The sequence below is a fragment of the Bos indicus genome, chromosome 11 (genome assembly GCF_029378745.1).
Source record: "Bos indicus isolate NIAB-ARS_2022 breed Sahiwal x Tharparkar chromosome 11, NIAB-ARS_B.indTharparkar_mat_pri_1.0, whole genome shotgun sequence".
NCBI classification, from domain to species: Eukaryota; Metazoa; Chordata; class Mammalia; order Artiodactyla; family Bovidae; genus Bos; species Bos indicus.
In genome coordinates, this window is record NC_091770.1 from 14,090,193 (window position 1) to 14,111,914 (window position 21,722).

A 21,722-nucleotide genomic window follows, 5' to 3' on the forward strand; every position below is an offset into this window, starting at 1 on the left:
CAGTTTTAACCATGCTGTAAACAATCCAGAATATTCTGAGGAAAGGAATTTTGTAGGGAAATGCATCTGTGTATGTGTGTGCACCTGTGAGTTTGGTGTGTGGATTCCCTAGCAATGCAGACTGGTTAATATATGGTAGATGTCAGCATTTGTCATGATTATGATGATTAATAAGCATTTCTCACGTGCCAACCAGCTGACCGTTTCATTTATTAGTAACATCAAGAACCGGGGTCAAATGCATGGTTTCCACAGTCCTTCTGGGCCAGAACCGTGGACCCCATCCAGTAGAATTTGGATATTTACACAGTGAAGGCACATGACCTGGCGACACTGTCCACCAGCACCAGATAGTGATGAGATCTCCCGTCAGAGCCAGCAGAGGGAATACCTGCCTTTCTCCTGTTCTCTTTTCAACTGGGGGGAATCTAAACCCAGACAGCACGTCATAATAAAGGAGTCATGTCTTTGAGCCCTGCAGATCTCTTAAATAACTGGAGTTTTCAGGTCATATATTTATAGACTTTCAGATCCAAAGAAGACCTTAAGAGAGTATTCCAGTCCCATCCTTTCATTTTGCAGTACAATGAATCACAGAATAGGGAAGTGACAGTCTAAGGTCACAGAGAAACAGCTGGGATGAGAACTCAGGGTCCTTGGCCGTTTTTTCTCCAGCTGACCTTAATTCGAGTAGCCTCATTTCTAGATGGGAACTACTGGCTTCAATTGAAGATTTTTAAGCCCGATCTTTTCTTAATGCACAGAGGAAGAGGAAGAAACTGGCACATTGTAGGTACTGAGTAATTGGGTTCGTTGGCTTTTGCTTTTATGGATTAATCTTACTTCATGCAACTTAAGAAGGTTAAACTCATGGGACTTCCCTGGTAGTCCAGTGGCTAAGACTGCACTCTCAATGCAGGGAACCTGGGTTCGATCCCCAGTCAGGGAACTAGAGCCCACACACAGCAACTAAAAGATCCTGTGTATCACAACTAAGACTCGGCGCAGCCAAATAAGTAAATTAAAAAAAAAAAAATTTTTTTAAAGAAGACAATTCAAGTAATGAATTTCTCTCTTTATTCTCTCCAATGAAGTGATCAGAGGTTTGAATTGCACCCCACTGTCCCATTGCAAATCTAAGTGTGCATCTGAGGTTATAATATGATGTTTATTGAATCAAAGGAAAGGCTTTTTGAGGAAGACACCCAGGCTTAGAGTAACTCTGTTTTAAGCTTCTGGAGGCATGTTAGAATCTTCTTTGAAGGAGAGACGCTGTTAGCACTTGAGCGAATACAAGCTGTTTAGGGAGTTAGGACATAGCACGAATACTTCCTACACCTATTTCAAATACGTGATTAAAACAGACATGAAATGATACTAATTGCCTATTAGCCATTCAGGCCTAGTAGTTTTGAATTTGCTTATCATCATGATTATAAATCATATTTTTATCAAAATCTTCCAATCCATTCAATGTTCTTCCAACCATCATCCTGAAGAATAACACCTCTGTCATCCTGAAACTTTCAGAGATTCATGTTCTGCAGGGCAAGTTCCATCTTCCACGGAATCCCCAGGGTAGCATAAGAAGACTCCTATGGGGCTTCTTCTTCAGACCCTCAGAGACCAGGGTTTACAGTTTCCTGGTGCACCAGTGACACACTAGGAAGAACGACAGAGAACTGGTTGAAGGGTCTTCCTCCAGCTCAGGACGCTGCGCCACATCCCCGCACCGCCAACCACCACCCCCAGACCAAACACCACTCTGCAGTCCCAGCTGGGGGGATGCCTCCGGGGCAGGACCCCATCCCATCCTGGCCATTCGTTAATTTTCACTGTGCATGCCCCATGTGTCAAGCACTGCGGCAGACTCTGGAGATACTGGGATGACCAGATACAGAAGTGGTCCTTTCTCACATGGCGCTCACAGCTTTTCAAAAGCCCAGCTGGCTCATGGATCAGCTGCTCATGAAAATCCATAGCAGGGATTTTTAAATCACTTCTGTGTTGCAGCATAGCCAAGGCACTTGGGTTAGAATCTCTGCTTGAGTCCGGGGACTCAGAGGGAGGGGCTCATCAGATGACTGACTTCTGCATTAGATCACTGACTTCTGCATCAGACGGTTTGCACGGAGCTAATTTTACAATCTCTGTGAGCTTTACTGGGAGCCAGGCAGCAGCTCTGCTCTCAGAGAAGGTGGGTTTGGATTACTGTCAGCCCTGAGGCCATGGTGGGAAGGTTCTGGGCTACAGCGAGGTTGCTGTACATTTGTAGGCATCCTTGCTGCCTGGGAGCCCTGCACATGGTCTGTGTGTGTTTCACCCTGAGGCTAAAGCTATTGCAAAACTTGAAGGGCCGCCTGACTGGAGACCCATCTGCCTCCCTCACCCTCTGTGCTGACTGCAGATCTGCCTGTCTCCAGGGCCTCTCCTGTACCTTCCCCCTCTGAAACCCAAAATGTCTATCAAATTTCCTATCAAATACCCAGGAGGAGATATGACTTGGGTATCAGGAAGAATCTGGTTCTGCTAACTCAAAAGAGGCTGCAACAGCCTTTGGAGAGTGAGTGCAAGGCCCACTCGGCCCAACTCAGAGACTGGGCTGCTTCTGAGGCTCCGACAGTGGACGAATCTGTCCTGGCATGGTCTCCTTTCACCAGGCATTGTTCCCCACAAGTATCACACAGGGACTTCCCCAAATGATTCCAGAGACCATGGAGTTCTCTGCTACACACACCTCCAAGGCAGTAACCAGTCACCACACAGGGCAATCAACTGGTGTCTGAAAAGGTTGCGATGCCTTCCAGGGCACCTACACATCCCCGGAATCAGCATGGCACAGGGTGACCACAGGACAAATGTGCTCTGTCTCACAGATTCATTTTTTTCCCTGTCTCCTTAGTACCGCACACAGTGTCTTTAACAAAGAAGGGTCTCAAAAATGCCACTGCTGGACACTAAAGATCAGGCTCTTCTGGAGTTTTATCCATTACCCTCATCTTTATGCAAATAATGGAATCAGTGGGTGATAAGGGCATCACACAGCCCTCCTTCCTCTCAGGAGACCCAGCCCAAGCTGCAGCTTTAAGGGGATTCTTGTTATCTTCCTGCACGTTGGAGGCGGTGCCTCATGGCAGAAGGCGGTGTGGACCCATGGCTTCCCAGCCAAAAATACAGGAAGGCTGAGAGACAGCCTAACATCTCAGCCCTCCCTCTGCAGCAGAACTTTCCCCAGCCTGTGGCCCCACCTCCCTGGACTGCGGGGCCCTCGTACCAGAGTGGTGAACTTGTCCACGCAGGCATTGCGGATCTTCTCCGGGGTGGCAGGGCTATCTAGCCGGAAGAGCTCCTTCGTGTTATTATTTGTGTGCTGAGCTCGAGCCGCGCGGATGGCATCCTTGATGGCAAAGAAGACGGAGGCGCCCAGGAAGAGGGGCGGCTCCCCGACCGCCTGAGTAGACAAGAGCAGAGCACAGACAGGGAATCAGGGCCAACCTCCACAGCTGCAGGGCTGGAGACCCCAGGGACCCCAGAGCAAGGCAGGAGCTCAAAACTAAACAGGGGCCGAGAACAAGCAGTCTAATAAATGATTCCTCCTTGTGGGCACATGTCTTTTAAATTTCACTGTGTGATTTTCTCTGATGACACCATGCGAATATAATGGACCACTAAAAGTTGTATGAAGCATTATATTTTACAGACAAAAAAAAAAAAATCTGATCCTTTCCTCATAGCAATAAACCTCAGGGAATAATCTACCTGCAACTCTGTCACCAATATTTACAGTCACCATAATTATACTTACAAGTTGCTGAAACAGAGGTATCATGACCAACAGGATGGAAACTATTTTCTAGCAAAGGCCGTTTCATCCCCCAAAGCATAGATCAGAGACTGCGCATAACAGAGTCAGCAGGGAGACTTGTTAAAAATGCAGGCCTGGGCTTCCCTCGTGGTCCAGTGGTTAAGAATCCACCCACCAATGCAGGGGACATGGGTTCCATCCCTGATCTGGGAAGATCACATATGCTGTGGGGCAACTAAGCCCAGGCAACATAGTCACTGAGCCTGTCCTCTAGAGCCCGGGCACTGCAGGTAGAGAGCAGCCCCCATTCTCTGCAAAGAGAGAAAGCCCATGCAGAAACGAAGACCCAGGGAAGCCAAATATAAATAAATATATTTTTTTTAAATGCAGGTTTAAGGACCCTACCCCACACCTACTGAATCAAAATTTCTAAGGGTGAGTCCCATGGAGCTACCTTTTTACCCTGAGCCCCCAGTGACCCGACGCACGCTAAAGTGTGAGAGCCGACGGCAAGGACCACAGTGTTCCAGGCCCTCCCAACTGGAAAGTAAACTGAGATGTGTTTCATTGACGACAAGTAATTATCTGTCTTCCTTCTTAGACCAACAACTGTGTCAATCAGTTTAATGAATTTTATTAACTGTTTTTCATACTTATTGGGGACACGGAGGAAACCGAGGGTAGTTATAACCATCCAGGCATGCTGATCAAGCCTCAAGGTCTAGTGGCGGTCATTGAAGGAGGTGAAAGTGTGTGCACAGGGGAATGGGCTGATTCTCAAGAGACGACAGGGGTGCAGGACCTGCGACAGCATCTCTGGGACCAAGCCTCAAGGATGCACACCTGAGACGTGGGTGTAGGTCAGGACTTGACCTATAAGACTGACCTAAGGAATCCCTCTGAGTACACCCCAAAAGCTGGCTTAAATGACAGGGAGGTGGTGTCATCCTCAACCCAGTGCCCTGTGCTCCCAGGCAGGTCTGCTCACCGCCCCCCTCACCCCACCTCCAGCCCTGCCCGCCCATCATCTGCCCCAGGCCCTTCTCTCTCTCTTCCATGCGAGCTCCCTGCAGACCCCCATGGCGGGTGGTTTCCCACAATGCAGACCGGAAGGCAGCACAGACCGAGGGCAATAGTACCTTGGAGGCATAGATGGCCTTCTTGTTGGGGCAGTCGCGAAGCAGGGACACCCTGAACTCTGTGGGGATGCTGCCAAACGCGGGGATCTTGTAGGTGCTGGGGCCGCGGGTGTGCAGGCTCCCCTCAGGGGAATAGTGTAGCTCCTCCAGGGTGAAGAGGCCCAGGCCCTGGACAAACGCCCCTTCCACCTGCAGGACAGACAGAAACCATGGCTACCCTGCCTCCCACCCCTCATCCAAAGACAGGTGCTGCTTTCCACAGCAGGCACCAAGCCCCACCTGCCCAGGCGAACCGGAGAGAAGCTGGAAACAGCCCCCTACTGCTTCCTTCCCCGGCTCCTGCCCCAGCCTGGGATAACCGATCTGGGCCTTTGCCAGCATTGGTGTAGGCAGAGCAAAGGCAGGGACACTGAAATCGGTTTCAGAACTTGTCAGCGGTTCCAGGAGCGGGACAGGCAGTGGTAGGCGTAATTTCCTATGAAACCTACTTCAGGGCCGATGCAGATGTTCCTTCCATGATGCCACAGGAGAAACGGCACCCCCGAGCTGAGAAGTGAGCTCGTGGGGTGATGGTGGCTGAGGGTGTCCCTCAGGGGACCACTACCCGCCGTGTACTGAGAGGGACCGTGCACTTTGGGGCAGTCCCACAAGACAGGCTCCATCTCTGGGTTGCGAAGATCCCCTGGGGGAGGCCATGGCAACTCATTCCAGTGTTCTTGTCTAGAGAATCCCCATGGACAGAGGAGCCTGGCGGGCTACAGTCCACAGGGCTGCACAGAGGGGGACACAAATGAGCGACTAAGCACGCAGCACAAGACAGGACTTTCGTGGTTAGTAGATTCCAGGCTTTTTGAACTCCCAGTCCTGCCTGCCCTCTGGGAGAAGACGGCCCCTGCTGCAGCTCACAGATCTCTTGAAGGGCACACGCCATGCTCTGCTGGCCCACGTGTCTGCTCTCCCAGCCTCACTGCTCAGAATCATGGTATGTGGCACCATCACGGCTAAACAAGTGTGTTCAGAGGGAGACCAGACGCTGAGCATCTCTGTGTCTGCTATGCCAAGCTCAGTGCCTGCCCATAGGAGGGGCTCCCCACACCGCTGTTCAATGACTTAAGAAACAGTTTTATGACTAAGTTTCTATATACTCAGTGATTGTCCAGTTTTGGGAAATACAACGAACCTTTTCTACCGCATGTTCGATACGTCGGTTCTTGATTTCTCCCCCTGACTCTGTTCTACCTGCTCTGCTCAATATTCTCATATTTTCCCAAAGTGACTTTCTTCCAGCCATCCCTTTATTCCTCTTGCTGGAACCTGGGGTGGACTCTCCACAACCTCAGGCTTGGTAGCATTTACTTGCTAGAGTACAACAGCCATCATCAGTGGAAGAGGAATAAAGAGGGAGAAGATGCCTCTGCCCTGAGACCCCACTGCCTGCACACTGAACTCAAACTCGATCTTCACTCCCCTCGGTGCCACGTGTGTGTCTGAATATTCAGTGTTCCCACTGCCCATCATCTTGCTTTCTGCCGTGTGAATGCCCTTTTCAAGTTTATCCATGTGGATCTGTCTTCTGCCTCAGGAATTGGGTGGACTCTCATCCACTAAATCCCACTCTCAGGGGGACTCACTTGGCACCATGCTCAGACCTCCTTAAAAATAACAGCGGGGGAGACACTGTGGCCAGGGATCCTAGGAGGCAGTGGGGCACATCGGTGGCCAAGTCCCTCACCACCCTGATCCCCCTGGAGCCTTACCTGTCCAATATCGATGGCAGGGTTCAGACTGGAGCCAACATCCATGACAATGTCTGTACGGAGGTTCTAGAATGGATAGCACAACAAAAGCAGTTTGAGAAGAAAGGGATGTATGGAATAACAGATGGGTCAGAGCAACCCTTAGGTTATTAAGAGCAATAGGAATAGTTCTTTCCCAAGCAGAGAGCTCCAGGCACCCTCAGACAGCAGTGTGAGTAGGAGGGGCAGGCACCCAGCTTCCTGGGGCTTTGAACCTGAGTCCAGGTCAGTCATGTAAGAAAGGCAGTGACAAATACATCCTATGGGCTGAAAGCAGCCCGTCCTCTGCTTCTGTGGAACTTGTGAGCTAATAATGGTTTTCATGGTTTTAAATGACTGACAAAAATAATAAGAATATGTTGTGACATGAAAACGATATGAAAATCACATTCCAGGTGCATAAATTACATTTTGTGGGAACACATTCACGCTCATCTCTTTGCATACATTCATATCTATTTTCCTACTACAAGACAGAGTGGAATAACTGAGGCAGAGTCTCAGAAAATCTAAAATATTTAGTTTTGGGTTCTTTTCAGGAAGTTTGCCAAGCCACGACTTGGCACACTGTTTTCCCAACCAGGAAGCTCATTCCTCCGCTCTTTGTATTACAGTTTTAGAGTTTCTCTTTTCCCCTTTCATTCTAACGTTTTGCAAACTTCTCACCTTATGATCCCCTGTCAAACAGTCAATTTCCACTTCTGAGCAAGCCACCCCGTAGGTGAAATAGTGGAAGGCATTCCCTGAGTTGGTCTCAAAGCTGTAGCCAAGGTTGGGTGTCCTGGGGAGAAGAGAAAATATCGCATATGAATAAGATGGACATGTCCCCCCTCCCAACTCATACACATACAAAGAGTTTGTCCCATAAAATCTTAAGACCCTAAAGGCTTTATTTTTTATTCAGCTGTTCTTTAAAAAGTCTGTGAGTTCTGAGCACTTTGAACCTGTCTGTGAAACCCCTGCACGGCTGAGCATCTTGCCCCTTGTCTCTGCTCCATTTTGCCAATGGCCTTCATATGAATCACTCTGCAGAGCTGAGCGGTGCAGGGTCCCAGCACGCCGGCCTCTATGTGGTAGAAACAGAGGTGACAAGTTTGCCTGAGCTCATGGAGGACGTGCAAGTCATGCTCCAAAGGATCTACTGAATTAGAATTCAAGAGCTCAGAACCAAAGGTTCCTTCTGGGCTGGCTCCTGGGCTGTTCATACAAGCTCACCCGGGGCTGCTCACCTTTCTCAAGGTGAAAGGTAACAAGATCAGTAACCCGTGCCAACACGGGTGCAGCCACCTGGTATTACTCTTCATCTACGGACCCCTCCTAAGTTTCAACAGATGATTTGAGCAAAGCGCTGTTAAAAAAAAGCAGATTTTCTTTTTTACATTTTTTCTTTTTTTTCTATTCCTTTTTAAAAATTTATTAGCAAGTTTATTCTAGCATTTGGTGTTAGGTTTTAGACTTGGTTCATTTCTTTTTTTTTTTTAATTTCTGTATTTTGATTGAAGGATAATTGCTTTACAGAATTTTGTTCTCTGCCAAATATCAACATGACTTTTTTTTTTTTCAATCCTGACTATCTTATATTATGATTCCAATTTTGCATGAGCTACATTAGTTGTGTGTATGTATTCTCTGTTTATAGCACTCTGTACCTGAGCTATTCTATACCTTACACAGAAAGAATAATGTGAGCTGATGTGATAAGAATTTGCATGAAAACAAAACCAATACAGGGCTGAGGGAAAAGTCTTTTCCCAAGAGATGGCCATGTTCTTTGACCTCTAACCTTATCAAGTTCATCTGGGTGTTCCCTGATAAAACTCCAGTTCTATCAACTCTAACAATGAAATAGGAACTTATAAGAAAATCTTCATTAGTTTGTGTTTGTGTAAGTCAAATATTACATAACCAGGGAGCACTGGCAAAACATTGCTTTGCCCTAAAAAATACATATGTATATTTATTTTACGTATATAGTGTATATATTTATAAATTTTCACACAAGACCTTTTAAAGTAAACATCCAACTATTTTGCACATCCACTGATCCGTGGAAGAAAAGGTCTTAGTTAGATTTCCCAGAGAAAGCTAAAACATTATGGCTAACAGTAAATACGATCATTTCTTTTCACAGCTTCTAGATCAGACAGGCAAGGCCTCTGCTGAAACAGGGTCTCACTGAATTTTCAAGTTTCAGAAGATGCTTTTTTCTAAATCCCATTTTATGTTCCACTCTACATTTTGTAACAAGACCACGTGCTCTAGATCCTCCTCTCATTCTTTTGCAGGAGAGCCTGCTTAAAGCAATCTGACGCAAAGCACAAATAACACACACGGGTGACCCTCAGAACACCAGACGCCCCTGGTTCTTACAGGAGAATGCTGAGGGGCATGGCTGGTGACTGACCCATTATGTCATAAAAAAGGAGACAGGTTGAGAGAGGGACCAGTGACCCCCCAATGGAATGGTACACTTTAAGACCAGAACTAGAACAGAGGTCTTTCGATACGATAGCTCATGCTTTTGGCACATAGTTTGGTAAGCTCACGTATTTCAGGGCCCCTTCAATACACTGAAGTTAGTGGCAGTCCATTGGAGAGAGAAGCATTTTGGTGGACCTGCTCTCTCCTGACCAAAGGCTGATAGAGTGCAGCGCTGGAGGGGCCTGCAGAGGTTAGGATGACAACTCATTGTGAGAGGGGTAAGGTCAGCACCTTACTTACCTGTAAAACCCAGTGGTAGATAAGCTCACTCTATCCTGGTAGGCAGCCATGACCTGAGGAGAGGGAATGGCATCAGGAAGGGGGAAGCATGGCTTCCAGAAACCCTGGCCCGGCACCAAGCTTTCATGAGCTCCTCCTCCTCACCTGGAAGCTGATCAGCTTTTTTTCAATAGTGACTCTCGCTTCCACATGGCACCTCCTGCTCTTCACCACCACCCCCTGCACTAGGCCCTGGTCATCTGAAGCCTGGAGCACCACAGTAGCCTCTTAACTGGTCTTCCAGCCTCAAGTCGCCTCCCGCCCTGCCATGTAGCCCAGTCCAGTCAGAGGGATCATCTTAACACACCACACAGTCCTTGTCACTTACCTACTCTAGAGCTTTCCATGATTCTGCATTGTGTACAGAGCCACTGAGCAAATGCCTGACAGTAAGGATTCCAGTCTTCTCTATGGCTTCCAGTAATCCACACAGCATTGCTACTCAAATCAAAACTCCAGCGTTAACTCTCTCCCAATCCTTCTCATCCCTACACTTCTGCACCTTCATTTATGTGGTTCCTCTGCTGTATCTGTCAAAATCCTTTGCTTCATCAACAATCAGCTCAAGCTTGCCTCTTCATTCACCTCTCCTGTGATGACTCCCTACTCTGGCCATTACAACAGCAACTCTGTACAATGCTCATTCCTTACTTAACATATTAGACTTGTGTTCTATTAATAAAGTTGTCCACCTCTCCACCCATTCTGTCTCTTTAGTCACTGCAGACAGTGACTTCAGCCATGAAATTAAAAGATGCTTGCCCCTTGGAAGAAAGCTATGACAAACCTAGACAGTGTATCAAAAGGCAGAGACATTACTCTGCCGACAAAGGTGTGTATAGTCAAAGCTATGGTTTTTCCAGTAGTTGTGTACAGATGTGAGAGGCCATAAAGAAGGCTGAGCATTGAAGAATTGATGCTTCTGAACTGGGTGCTGGAGAAGACTCTCACCGAGAGTCCCTTGGACTGCAAGGAGCTCAAACCAGTCACTTCTAAAGGAAATCAATCCTGAACATTCACTGGAAGGACTGATGCTGAAACTGAACTTCAATACTTTGGCCACTTGATGTAAAGAGCTGACTCACTGGAAAAGACCCTGATGCTGGGAAAGATTGAGGGCAGAAGGAGAAGGGGATAATAGAGGATGAGATAATTGGATGGCATCACTGACTCAATGGACATGAGTTTGAGCAAACTCCAGGAGACGGTGAAGGCCAGGGAAGCCTGGTGTGCTGCAGTTCATGGGGTTGCAAAGAGTCAGACACGACTTAGCAACCGAACAACAACTACATAATAAATTTTTATTTTATTCTTCCTTCCTTTCTTCATTCCTTCTCTCTCTTTCAATATTCACAGTTCTAAATTTAATTTGTTGTTGATGTAGCTTGCATCATGATCATTGTCAACTTCCAAGGACTTTACTATATAAAAGATGCTATTGAGTCCTTTGCAGACACTGCCTTACTTAGTGTTCAGTACAACCCTATAAGATCAGTACTATTATTACATTCATTTTACAGATGAGAAAACTAAAGTTTACAGAAAGAATTTCTCTAGGGTCTTTGCTATATGACATCAGATATATACATAGATAGTAGTGGTGGCAGTAATAGCTTGCCTTTTTCAATACAGTACAGACACTAAAAAGCTTTGATGCCTGTCATGTCCCAATCACACTCTTCTGATAAAACCCTTTTGGAGGGTTACCTGCTTATAAGGAACACTGGACTACATGGCCAGTAGATGAAGACAAAGCCCAGGTCAACAGATTGTAGAGACTGTCGTTGAAAACGTTGACATTGTCTTACAAATCCATGCTAAAACCCACACTACCAAAATCAACCCACATTCACGTGGTATCTGTGAGTGTGGACAGGGAAGGACAGGTTGTGTGAGGCACAGTAAGATGAGTAGGTCTAGGAGAAACAGCTTATTTTCTTTGACTGTTTTGAGGGAGACTTGCACAATCTGAGTTGGTTCATGTGTGGTCACATTTTATGGGTTACTATTGTATCCAGTCCTTTCATTGGAACATGAGGGGAAGGTCAAGTGGGGCCACCATCGCATGTTTGCTTGTGGGCGGAGCTGAGTCTCCCATCGGAGAGACACTTCCTGGCAGCTTCCCTCTGAGGGTTTCTGACATGCAGGCTTCTAAACCAGAAATCAGAGAACTGGGCTCATTCCTCTCATGAGTGCTCGTATCACTCCTAAAATCACAGGCATGATATAAATTTGTGGGGAACATCTTTTGGAGTTTCCCAGGTGGCTCAGTGGTAAAGAATCTTCCTCCCAAGCAGGAAACACGGGTTCAATCCCTGGGTCAAGAAGATCCCCTGGAGGAGAGCGTGGCAACACACTCCAGTAGTCTTGCCTGGGAAATCCCACACAGAGGCGCCTGGCGGGCTATAGTCCACGGGGTCCCCAAGAGTCGGACACAACTGAAGTGACTGAGCATGGACACAATGTCTTTTTCCCTGTTCCCTCACAGACAAGAGTCTCTGTGGACCCAGACTCCAGAGCTGGGTAATGCAGGAGGCTCCTGGGGCAGCCCTCTCAGAAATGGAGGTTTGAAGAAATTGAGACTCTTTAAGACTGCAGATGAATGGGACATGGGATGACCTCTGAGAGAAGTCTCAGTAAGGCAGGAGTAGCAGTCACCCCCATCTTATGATGCTCAGGGCAGGTGAACCCCCAATTCCCTCAGGGCTGTCAAGATCTTGGATCAAAAATTCTCAAGTGACTTCCCTCAACTATGAACGCTGTAGAGAAGGGGGCCAGCAAGGCTGAACATTTGCTTCTCCAGTGAAAGCATACAGACACCTCAACTTCTCTTTGCCTTTGTGACTAGATCCTGACCTCCTCTTCCTGCCCAGGGTCGGGGACACAACTCTGCTCTTAATTTCTCTTTTGTCTGCAAACTTACCCAGTCTTCCCAGGAGCCATCAGGATTCTTTTTTTTGAAGGGTTCCAACCTTTTCAGGATGGTCTGGCAAGCTTCCTAAAGAAGACAGCCCACATGGCAGACACATCAGTCCTCTGCATTCCCCAACTCAAGCAAAATCCTGAGGTTCTCCAAGCAGTGCTGTGCCCAGAGTGCCACTCAGACAGCCATGCCACCCTCTCAGGAATGTTCCAGGCCCTGGGTAGGAGCCACTGGCCCTTGTGCAGAGAGCACTTCACGACTCAGTCCTGAAGTTGACACGAGGGGGAAATGCTGAAGGATCCCTAAGGAGGTGCCTTCTCCCTTCAAACTCCTTTGTTTGATGACATTACCCACCTTGAGGTGGGGGAAGCACGGGGATGACCTGGCTGACCCCCAATCAAGGTTCAATTTTGATCCATTGTCTCCTGCTCAGTTCTACCACCAGGGTGTGTGTCCTCCCAGAATCCCCTGCATTCCTCCAACTCCCCTCCCCCTCTACGCTCATCCTTCCAGGCCTTGATGGAAGTGGTAATGGTTCCTGGGCCCCTCTTTTAGCCTGGTGTCCTCCTGGTGAAGAGAACCAGAGGCACGGCCATCGCCACAAGCCCGCAAGGGAGCCATTGCAGCTCCTATCTGGGGACTCTCCCGAACCCCTGCCTTGGGCTGGCCCTCAGCTCGGCAGCCCCCGAGGCTCCTTACATAGACGGCCTGTCCATAGATGTCGGTACTGACGGAGGCGGCCGTGGGAGAGGAGTTGGGCACCGTGTTAGTGCTCGTCTCGCTGATATAGATCTTAGAGATGGGGATCTTCAGAGCTTTGCTGGCCACCTGCGAACAAAGAGGACACTACCTTCTAGAGAAGGCCCTGGCAGGGCTTGGCTGCCTTCTCCCCAAGGTGGGATTCAGATTCACTCTTAACAGGCAAGAAAATAATTTCATAAACCACAATTCTACTGAGGCTGGGATGTTCTCACATCAGTCTGAATCTGAAGTAACACTTTATGGAGTGGTTTGGTTGGATTCAAAATATTCAGAAACCTGATGGTGATGAACAATGCCTTTTTAAAACTAACCCTGGCTTTAAAAAAGATTCAGCTTGGCCAGTGCCCACAAGCCAAGCAGGTGTGACAACTCTAATCCAGCTCCACTGAGAGGAGTCTCATATGTGTGAGGGAAGCCAGTTACCTTTAACACACACCTTACACACGGGCACAGAGCCCTTAAGTGCTGGTGATGGAAGTGGCCCGAATCATCACCAACACCTTTGCATAGATGGGGAAACTGAGGCCAAGAGGAGGAGCAGGCTTGCCCAAGGTCACATGTAAATAAGCAGCTGGGCAAGGGCCAGAACCTGGGCCTGCCTCTGCTTCTGGGATGTGGCACTGCTCACTTTTTCACAGCATCATACTTCCCCCAGACATCACGGTGCTGGGGAGGATGGACACTGTCTCCAGACTGCTCACCTGCACCATCTTGGTGTGAAGGCCTTGGCCCATCTCTGTGCCCCCGTGGCTCACCAGCACGGAGCCATCTGTGTATACGTGGATCAGGGCTCCTGCCTAAGAGAAGAGAAGAATGCCAAACACAAAATTCAGCAAATCCTAACTCAGTTTAAGGCCCGGGACCAAAAGTACTGGAGCCCAGGAAAAAGAAAACCAGCAGTAGCATTTTGAATAGAAACCTCAGACAAAAATATCAAAGTAGTATACATCTCATGATTTAATAATGTAGACCTTCAGTAGTTTGCAAAACTTTAAAAAAAAATCTCTCTCTCTGTCACCCATCCTCAGAGGGAGGGCAGTCATATATGTTTGTCCCGCTTCTCTAGACAAAGAGATGGGATTAGAAAGGCAGAGCAGCTGTCCATAGTCCAATAGTCAGGAAAATAATAACTAGGCATTGACCCCAGGTCCAATAGGGAGGTACAGATTAAACAGCAGAGAGTTCCTCTGGTCAGCCCTGCTCCCATGACAATATGTTCTTGTTGTGTCGTGCTCAGTCATATCTGACTCTTTGCAACCCCATGGACTGTAGCCTGCCAGGCTCCTCTGTCCATGGAATCTTCCAGACAAGAACACTGGAGTGGGTTGCCATTTCCTACGACAGGGGATCTTCCCTGATCCAAGGATCAAATCTGCATCGCTTGTGTCTCCTGCATTGGCAGGCAGATCATTATTACCACTGTGCCACTTGGGAAGTCTTGGAACAGTGCAAACAAGGGGAATGGGACCCCAGGGCAGTGAAGATGGACAAAATTATGCAAAGCAATTACCTGATTTAGAAAAGGAACTGTGAAGCTTATTCCAAATTTGGTAGGAATTATGCACAATCCTCTCTTTTTCCAACAATTCTCCCTAGAGGAAAGAAAAAAAATCTCATAGTAACTTCTCCACCATATTCATGTCAGATTGGACATGTTTCATGCAATATCTTTGTAAAATTGGAACAAGGTGTCCTTGGAAGTGCCCACTCAGTCTTGGTCATAACTGAATTGTGCTTCGATTGGGCAGACAAAGTAAGAACAGTGGGCATTTGGGTTCTGGATCCTCCAGTGGAGCTGGAACAAGGTCCACCCTTGAAAGTCTCGACCTTAAAGAGTCATCACTCTGCTTCCCTGAGAGGGATCAGGATTGGGTCAGAGCGCTCTGGTGGTCTTGGACTGTGACGATGCCAGGAAAGAACTGTGGCTTGTTGCTGATAATACTTCCTCTGTGCTGTATATTTGCTTATCCAAGTAACTCTGTGAGAGAGAGGCCAGCACAATTATCCCTACTCTCCAGATAATGAAGCTGAGACCCAAGGAGATGGAGTGACTACCAAGGTCACATTTATAGATTGGTGTCAGAGGCAGGCACATAATTATGGTGTTCTTAGTCCTGGGCCAAAGCATCGTCTGCCCAGAAGGCAGACAAAAGTGCGAAAATGTACCACACTGCTATGATCCTGAGTGCTGTGACCCGGGGTCCCCTGGGCTGCAGAACATATCAGGATCTCAAAGAGATGGCCATGGATGAGTCAGCAAACACAGCAGCCTTCTCCGTTATCTGTTGCTGCTGCTGCTAAGTCGCTTCAGTCGTGCCCGACTCTGTGCGACCCCAGAGACTGCAGCCCACCAGGCTCCCCCGTCCCCGGGATTCTCCAGGCAAGAACACTGGAGTGGGTTGCCATTTCCTTCTCCAATGCATGAAAGGGAAAAGTGAAAGTGAAGTTGCTCAGTCGTGTCCGACTCCTAGCGACCCCGTGGACTGCAGCCTACCAGGCTCCTCTATCCATGGGATTTTCCAGGCAAGAGTACTGGAGTGGGGTGCCATTGCCTTCTCCGTCTCAGTTATCTACTAAGTTATTATTCTTATTTTGAGTTCAGCGAAAGGGCTATAAAATCTGAAACCCTAGAGAACCCCAGAACGTCAGGCTCCTCCCCGACGGCGCTTACTTGTTGAACTTGTCGACCTCACTCTTCCGAGCGTAATACTGAGAGCTCTTCAGGCACTCATCCCAGCACCTGGGCACGCTGAACCCCTCAAGCCTCTGGTTGAAGTGGGTCAGGTCCCCTTCTTTGTACATGTTCTTCCACCGCACCTTCCCAAGCAGAGAGACGCTGAGGCCATGGCCGTGGCAAGAGACCAGCGGGGCGTAACCGGAAGTGGAGTTTCCCGCCCCTCCCAGGCGCCTGCCCATCGTCTACCCCGACGGAGATGTCCAAAATCCAAAGTAGGCTAAGCCCCTCTGACTTGTTCCTCCAAATTCCCAGCTTACTTCCTCTGCAGGCAGCCCACAGGTCACTGCAACTTCGCTCATCCAGTTCTCGGCAATGAACAGAGCCTGGGGCCCCCCAAAGCCCCGGAAGGCCGTGTTGGAGGACAGGTTGGTCTTGCACAGCCGCCCAGTGCCCCGGATGTTGGGGATTTTATAGCAGTTGTCCATGTGGAATAGAGCTCGTTCCATTATCTGAAGTACACACAAGAAACCAGATTGGGAGAGAACAGTGCATGTATCTCATTGGCTCCTCAGAAAAGGAGGCGAGCTTTCAACGTCTGCAGCCATCCCTGCCTTTGCCAGCCCCACAGTTAAACGCTCTTCTTTGGGCCCACAGTATTGTTTTCCTGGGATATCACAACACTTTCCTTAGTGCACTCCTGGCCTGCGTCTCTTCCCTCTAATCTATGCTTCATACTAAAAGGTAAGATCATAGCATGTCAAGCACTTGCTTCAGAGTGCCACTTGTTAACACCAGAATAAAGTCTGTATATCTTTAAGTGTGGAATTCAGGACACTTTCTGACCTTTCCCCAGTATATCTTTTATCCTCTTTTCTGATAGCCTGTTACTCTCACCTTAACGCCCCTCCCCACCATATCCACCTGCTAAAATCCCCATTACGGCTCCCACATGAGGAAGCCCCTCCCAGATCCTCTAGTTGGAATTGATCATTTGCCTCTTTTAAAAAAGTTGGTGAGTTTATTCCATTAAACTTGTACTACAAATAGTTCTAAGAATCTAATACTTCCGTAAGTCATGTAATGCAAACCAGCAGCCCCTCCTTCCACTCCCCAGAAGCAACCACTTACTCTGCCAGTCGTTTACATTGTCTTCCACGTCTCTAAATAATGTATTTACATTTCCATTTCTTGTTCACTTTTAGACTTTTATACTGTTTTCCCATCATGGGAAAGGAGGATTTAGTCCTCTCTCTCCCACCCCCACCCCAACCCTCTTTCTCTTTGTACACACCGGCCTCCTGTCTCCCAACATCCCTATATAGTTATATATTGATCTGATTAACCGTCCATGTAATAATTCTGTAAACATCACTTACAGTTGAACCCTGGAGTTATGCTAGAATTACTTCTCTCTTTATTGATAATATTTCCCACTTGGAGCTAATAATTATCTTTACTTTTTACCTTGGCTTTGTTTTCTATGCACATATTTCTAAAAAACTGTTTTCAATATGTTCAAACATATTTGATTTTCTATCAAGTCTCATCTTTTTTAAAACATTGTTTCTGGAGCCTTCTGACCAACTTTCATTTAAATTGGCTGCCCCAGGCGTCTGTGGTGGTGCTTCCCTGGTGGCTCAGATGGTAAAGAGTCTGCCTGCAGTGCAGGAGACCCAGGTTTGATCCCTGGATTGGGAAGATCCCCTGGAGAAGGAAATGGCAACCCACTCCAGTATTCTTGCCTCGAGAACTCCATGGACAAGAACCTGGTATGCTACAGTCTGACGCATCTGTTCAGCTGTCACTCACGGGTTTTCCCCTCAAATTCATCCCAATGATTCCTTCTGCCTCTCTCCACATTGCATTTCCTCTTTCTAGATTCCATGTCTTCCCCTTTCTTAGTTTTACACCTTCATATTATTGGAGTACAACCTTCAATCTTTCCAAAAAGAGTATATAGAGAGGTGCCTTTTTGAGAACTTGCATGTCTGAAATGTCTTTATTCTGCTTTCAGTTTTAATTCATGATTTGGCTGTATATAGAATTCCAGGTTGGAAATAAATTTCTCATTTACCCTCAGCATTTTGAAATCATTAGCTCACCAGTACTGAGAAATCTTATCAATACCTTTTCAATTCTTGAAATGAGTCCTGGTTTTGTCCTCTCTGAAAATTGTGAAATCTCCTTTGTCCCCAGGTTTTTGAAATTTCACAATAATGTAAATTAGCATAAGTCTATTTTCTTTTTTTTAATTTTTAAAAATATTTAAAAATTTTATTTATTTACTCTATTGGAGGATAATTACTTTACAATATTGTGAAGGCTTTTGCCATACATCAACATGCATCGGTCAAACTGATGCAACCACTATGGAGAACAGTATGAAGATTCCTTAAAAAACTAGGAAAAGAACTACCATAAGTCTATTTTCCTTTATTGTGCTGGTTCCTGGATGGGCTCTTTTAATCTCAAAATGTATGCCCACCAGTTTGGGGAAATTTCTTGAATTCCTTCTTAACAGTTTTCCTCCTCGCTGTTCTTTCTATTCTTTCTTTCTGAAGCTTCTATTATTTGGCTCTCCTGGATGGGTCCTCAGATTTTCTTGTATTTTCTCTACTATTTTCTGCATTGTTTCCTCCTTTTTAAGAGTGTGTCTTCAGTTTCTTTCAACGCTTTCACTTTCACAGTTTTAATTCACAAGACTTCATTTTTATTCTTGGACTGCTCAATTTTAATAGCATTCTGTTCTTTCTTTCTTTTTTTTTTTTTTTAATTGAGGGACTTCCCTGGTGGCCCAGAGGTTAAGACTCCTTGCTTCCAAGGCAGGAGGCTCAGGTTCAATCCTTGGTTAGGGAACTAAGATCTGTTCTTTCTTTAAAGTGTAATGTCTCATCTCTTTGATGAGCTAAGTGATAGCTTTTATTTGTTTGTTTCATTTTGACTTTAGTTTACTTCCCCATTTGTAGTCTCTTTCCCACAGGTTACTTTTCAGTCTTAGTCATCTTAGATGATTTTCATGTGTCTCAATTCCATTTTTTGCTTTCCTTAGTACTTTCAATTGTACTTCTATTTCATTTTGTCTTTTATTATCTGTCTCCACCATATTGTAACCTTCTTGAGGGTGGAAACAATGTCATATTCTTTATGTCACCACCCTAGGGGTTCAATAAATATTTGCTGGATTGAATTTTAACACTTGTAAAATCTTTGGGAATAAGCCCTGTATCTTTCTCAACCTGATTTTCCTATAACATCAAGAAGCAAGCTTTATAGTTAGTAAGACTACTAGAAATGTTTTCTTTTCTGAACAGTTTCTTACCCTAGATCTGAAGTATAAAGCTTCCAAATTGAGCCAATTAGAGAAGCCCTTAGCATGTCCAAAGTGGGAATAATAGAGAACTTCTGTTTTTCTGAAATTTCTTTTTTACAGGAATCTATAAAATCCCATGGACGGAGGAGCCTGGTAGGCTGCAGTCCATGGGGTCATGAAGAGTCGGACGTGACTGCGACTTCACTTTCACTTTTCACTTTCATGCATTGGAGAAAGAAATGGCAACCCACTCCAGTGTTCTTGCCTGGAGAATCCCAGGGACAGGGACGCCTGGTGGGCTGCCATCTATGGTGTCGTACAGAGTCGGACACGATGAAGCAACTTAGCAGCAGCAGCAGCATACATATATAACTAATATAGTCATAAAGTTAAGATTTAAAAATCTTAAAGATAGTACCATCAAAGTAACTTTGTTAGTTTTTAAAATGACAAAAATCTGTGTCATATGGGAAGATTCAAAGCAGCATTGTCCATAAAAACTAAAGAGTTGAAACAGCCCAATTGTCCATCTAGTGATGAATGGGAAACAAAATATGGTCCTTTCATACAATGGAATATTCTTCATCAATAAAAAGGAATGAAGGAACGATCCATGCTATAACATGGACCTCCCAGTCACCCCAGGATGCAGGGGCAGGTCTGACATACACTGTGAGAGAGGTCCCGGCTGTTCCCGGCATTGCTGTAGTGATCCACCTCTAGAGCCACAATCGTCCCTGTCTTCATGAAGCCAACCTGGTAAAAAGGAGAGTGAGCTCTCAATAATTCCCTTCCTTTGTCTGTCTCTAACCATCTCCTCCCACTTAAGCTACCTGGAAAAAAACAGAAAGAATAAGACAGCACACCATGAAATAAAGGAGAACTTAAGAGATCTGCAGACTTCACAGGTAAAGAAGAAAGGAACTAACATCTCCCACTGATGGACCCTTCTCCCTGTACTTGTCATTTTTCCTCTCTGCTCCTGGCTTCTGTTCTACCAGCAGATGTGAGGAGGTAGAAAAGAGACCATTGGTCATGACAGGTCAGGGAGGGAAATGTTGGGAAGAGAAACTAGGAGAGGAACCAGAGACCCCCCCCTCATAGCTTTTGGGCAGCAGATAGCAGAAGTTACACTTTGCACAAGCATGAATATGCTTTCACTTCCCCAACCTCTTGTGAACTAGACACACAAACCCTGACAGGCCATTTCTTGAGCAAGGAGCCTGAAACCTCCAAAGACCAAGTTACTTGCTTGGAGCCCATAAGAATTTGGGAATGAGCAAAACAGTTTCTTTTGGTAAGTTAAGTCATGGAATGAAGTCAGAAGAGGCCAAAGAGGAGGGCTCCCAGGATTATAGCAAATTAACATTAGACCACTTTGCAGAATGGATTTACCCCAGGTCTGCTGATAAATTGTGTTTGAGCCTGAGTGGACAAAGACCAGGCTTGGACCACAGCAATTTCACAGAAGTTGTGCATAACAACCTGGGGCATCTCCTGGGAGCTGGCCTGCATTACCCTCCTATGTTGCTGTTGGCTTATTTGAATTTCTCTCCTTGCTATTTCTTCTTTGAAATTCATTGGTTATCATGACAAAAGTCAGAGTGTATCCCAGGATCCCTGAATCTTCATCCCCAGTTTCCTAAGCAGATGACACTGCCCACCCGGCACAACCCGACATCTATAACCTTGTATCTGGCCAAGAAGGGGTGTCTGCCGCCAGTTATCAGCATATCCTCATTACGATCCAGCATGCAGCGCACCGGGTGTCCAGTCCTGAGGGAGACACCAGAGGGTGAGAAATCTCTACAACAACCGAGCCTGGTGAGTCTCAGGGATAAAAACTGCAAGGAAGCCTTCTTTCTCCACCAGGACACTATGCTGGACAAGGTAGAGATATATGGGTGTGGGTTATGGGATGTGGGCTGTGTCCTTGCCATCAAGGTACTCACAGCCAGATAGAGGAGATAAGACATGGACACAATGAGCCAGGGGATATTGCCTTCACCCCTATATTCAAGAGTTCTATAAACAGAGGGCTGTGCAAATTCCAAGCAAAAGGTATCTACTTTCCAACAAAGGAAACCCAGGAAGTCTTCCCAGCAGAGGCAGCCTTATTTTTCTCCCCAGAGCCCATTGGAACTCACTTGTATGCAGCCAGGGCCACAGCCACAGACACCAGGGTGCTCCGGGTCTCCTTCCCTCCAAAGCCTCCTCCCATTCTCTTCACTCGGACCAAAATCCGGTTTACTGGAACCCCCAACATTTTTGCAACAAAGGACTGTGGGCAAAAGAACAAAATACTCCCAGTGAATGCATCACAGGACTTTCTTCATGCTTGACCCAGAGCCTACCTGACACACAGAAGCCTAATTATTGCTGTGAATTCTGAAATTCCTTGATTCAAGAATCCCCTTCCTGTCCCAGGGCACCCCTTGGGTAGTGGTGCCAGGGTCCGGCACACATCAGTTACTGCACACTGAGTTCACATACTTGTTTAGTTGTTTTATTCAGAGGGGTAAGCAGCTGTTCACAGCATACTATCAGGGT

General features: G+C 46.6%; 1 protein-coding gene across 4 annotated transcripts in view; it reads right to left on the reverse strand.

Annotated features, from left to right (window-relative positions):
- Positions 1–1,060: 1,060 nt before the first annotated feature.
- The window catches only part of XDH (xanthine dehydrogenase), a 61,265-nt gene continuing 40,603 nt past the window's right edge, over positions 1,061–21,722 (reverse strand). For all 4 annotated transcript variants that reach the window (XM_070798467.1, XM_019969965.2, XM_070798466.1 and 1 more), the window contains exons 22-36: positions 21,320–21,453; positions 20,861–20,948; positions 19,842–19,928; positions 16,180–16,371; positions 15,857–16,002; positions 14,696–14,777; positions 13,887–13,982; positions 13,123–13,251; positions 12,424–12,498; positions 9,462–9,514; positions 7,407–7,521; positions 6,702–6,767; positions 4,945–5,133; positions 3,275–3,451; positions 1,061–1,662 (exon numbers count right to left, since the gene is read on the reverse strand). In XM_070798467.1, coding sequence (XP_070654568.1) covers positions 1,612–1,662; positions 3,275–3,451; positions 4,945–5,133; positions 6,702–6,767; positions 7,407–7,521; positions 9,462–9,514; positions 12,424–12,498; positions 13,123–13,251; positions 13,887–13,982; positions 14,696–14,777; positions 15,857–16,002; positions 16,180–16,371; positions 19,842–19,928; positions 20,861–20,948; positions 21,320–21,453 — 1,680 coding nt within the window. In that variant the 3' untranslated portion in view covers positions 1,061–1,611. The remainder of the gene's footprint in view (positions 1,663–3,274; positions 3,452–4,944; positions 5,134–6,701; positions 6,768–7,406; positions 7,522–9,461; positions 9,515–12,423; positions 12,499–13,122; positions 13,252–13,886; positions 13,983–14,695; positions 14,778–15,856; positions 16,003–16,179; positions 16,372–19,841; positions 19,929–20,860; positions 20,949–21,319; positions 21,454–21,722) is intronic.